Source organism: Portunus trituberculatus, chromosome 31, assembly GCF_017591435.1.
Source record: "Portunus trituberculatus isolate SZX2019 chromosome 31, ASM1759143v1, whole genome shotgun sequence".
Lineage (NCBI taxonomy): Eukaryota > Metazoa > Arthropoda > Malacostraca > Decapoda > Portunidae > Portunus > Portunus trituberculatus.
In genome coordinates this window covers 14,857,061-14,858,777 of record NC_059285.1, presented here as the reverse complement: position 1 = coordinate 14,858,777, position 1,717 = coordinate 14,857,061, and the positions used below count along the sequence as shown (strand labels likewise).

The 1,717-nt window shown below is 50.6% G+C and overlaps 1 protein-coding gene across 1 annotated transcript; it reads right to left on the bottom strand.

Annotated features, from left to right (window-relative positions):
- Window positions 1-509: 509 nt before the first annotated feature.
- On the bottom strand, window positions 510-1,333 carry LOC123511067 (vicilin-like seed storage protein At2g18540). The gene has a single exon (XM_045266682.1). It carries the CDS (start codon window positions 1,305-1,307, stop codon window positions 510-512), a length of 798 nt encoding a protein of 265 aa, XP_045122617.1. The 5' UTR covers window positions 1,308-1,333.
- Between the last annotated feature and the right edge of the window lie 384 nt (window positions 1,334-1,717).

Sequence of the window (1,717 nt, the reverse complement as noted above, 5' to 3'; positions counted from 1 at the left end):
ATTTATACAAAATGAATCCTTACAATATTATCAGTACGCGAAGCTGACGCACCACAATCAGGCAAGGCAGCTCACTAACAAAAAAAAAAAAAAAAATAAATAAATAAATAAAAAAAAATAAAAAAATAAATAAATAAAATAAATAAATAAATAGAAAAAAAAAAAAACACTACAAAATATTAAACAACAGCATAGTAAAGCTAACGTCATATTTTTGTGAGGTGGGCACGTGTGGAGCTGTGTGATGGAGTGACGGTGTGTTGTGCTCGGTGTCTCTCTTGTGAAAAAATAAACTTGGAAATGGATAAATAAATGAGAATGAAAATAATGAAATTCAAAGCAAAAACAAGAAAATAAGTGAAATAGAAGTGTACAAATAAAATAAAGTACAAAATAGAGCATGAATATCAAAATAAATGAAAGATTAAAATTATCATGTACTGCAATGCATGGTGAGTGTATGTAGAGTTTGACGAGTTTCAATCCTGTTGGTGAACTTCCTTCTTATTTCACTCCTGCTTGTGTGTTCCTCTCCCTCCCTCCTCTCCCATCCTCCTCCTCTTCTCCCACGCCTCCCGCCGCCAGCGTTCCTCCAGCCTTCTGTAGCGGCGTAACTGCTCCTCCCTCCTCCTCCTCTCCTCCTCGTCCCGCCTGAACCACGCCTCCACCTGCTCCACCTTACGCCGCGTCCAATCCGCCGTGTCTCTCTCCTCCTGCCGCCGCTGTGCTTCCCTCCTCGCCTCTTCCTCTGCCTGGCTCCTCCTCTCCTGCTCCCTCTGCTTCTCTCTCCTCGCCCCCCTCGCCATGTCCTTGGCCAGTCTCCTGGCCTGCCTCGCCTCTCTGTCCAGCCACGCCTGCAGCCTCCGCCGCCTCAGTGTGTGCTGCAGGTGCTGCCTCTCCGCCCGCTGCCTCGCCACTCGCTCCTCCTCTCCGCCCCGCAGCCACTCCTCCGCTCTCTGTCGCCGCCTCCTCTCGTTTTCTTCCTTCCGCTTCTTCAGCCATTCTTCTCTCTTCCTTCTTTGCCTTCTTTCCTCTTTCTCCGTCGCCTTCTCCTTCCTCCTCCTTTGTTTCCTTTCCTCCTTCCTGCTTCTGTGGCTTGAGGCTTTGTGCTTGCCGCCCTCCTGGGCGCAGCACAGAACCTGGAAAGCCGCCTGCAGCTGCTGGAACCTGGCCGTGGCGCCATGGGCATCATGGGGATTCTTGTCGGGGTGTAGGGCGAGAGCCCTGCGGCGGTATGCCCTCCGCATCTCTTGGAGGGACGCGTCACGCGCCACGCCCAGGGTCGCGTGCAAGTCGCCGCTGTACATTGGCACGGTGGTGTGCAGCACTACTGGAGCAGCACAGCGTCCCACGTCGCGTGTTGGCCGCGTGTAGCGGTGTCACGGAGCGCTGGTGGTGGTGGTGGTGGTGGTAGTGAGGATTTTCTGCTTAGCGTCGTGCGGAGCTGTGGTGCAGCGCCGAGGCATGTCCACTACTGACGTCGCCGAGAGGTTGTCACTACTCTTTGCTGGATGTACTACGTTAACTAACATTACTGTGTTACTGCCATTACCGCCATCACAACTCTGTCACTGCCGTGTACCTTTCCTATCACTGCTGCTTTGTACGCACTACTTGCTGTATTGCTGCCTTATTACTCTAGATCGATAACATTCACATCCACCATTACTCCATTACTACTTGAACTATTGCACCATTACTACCATTACTACCATTA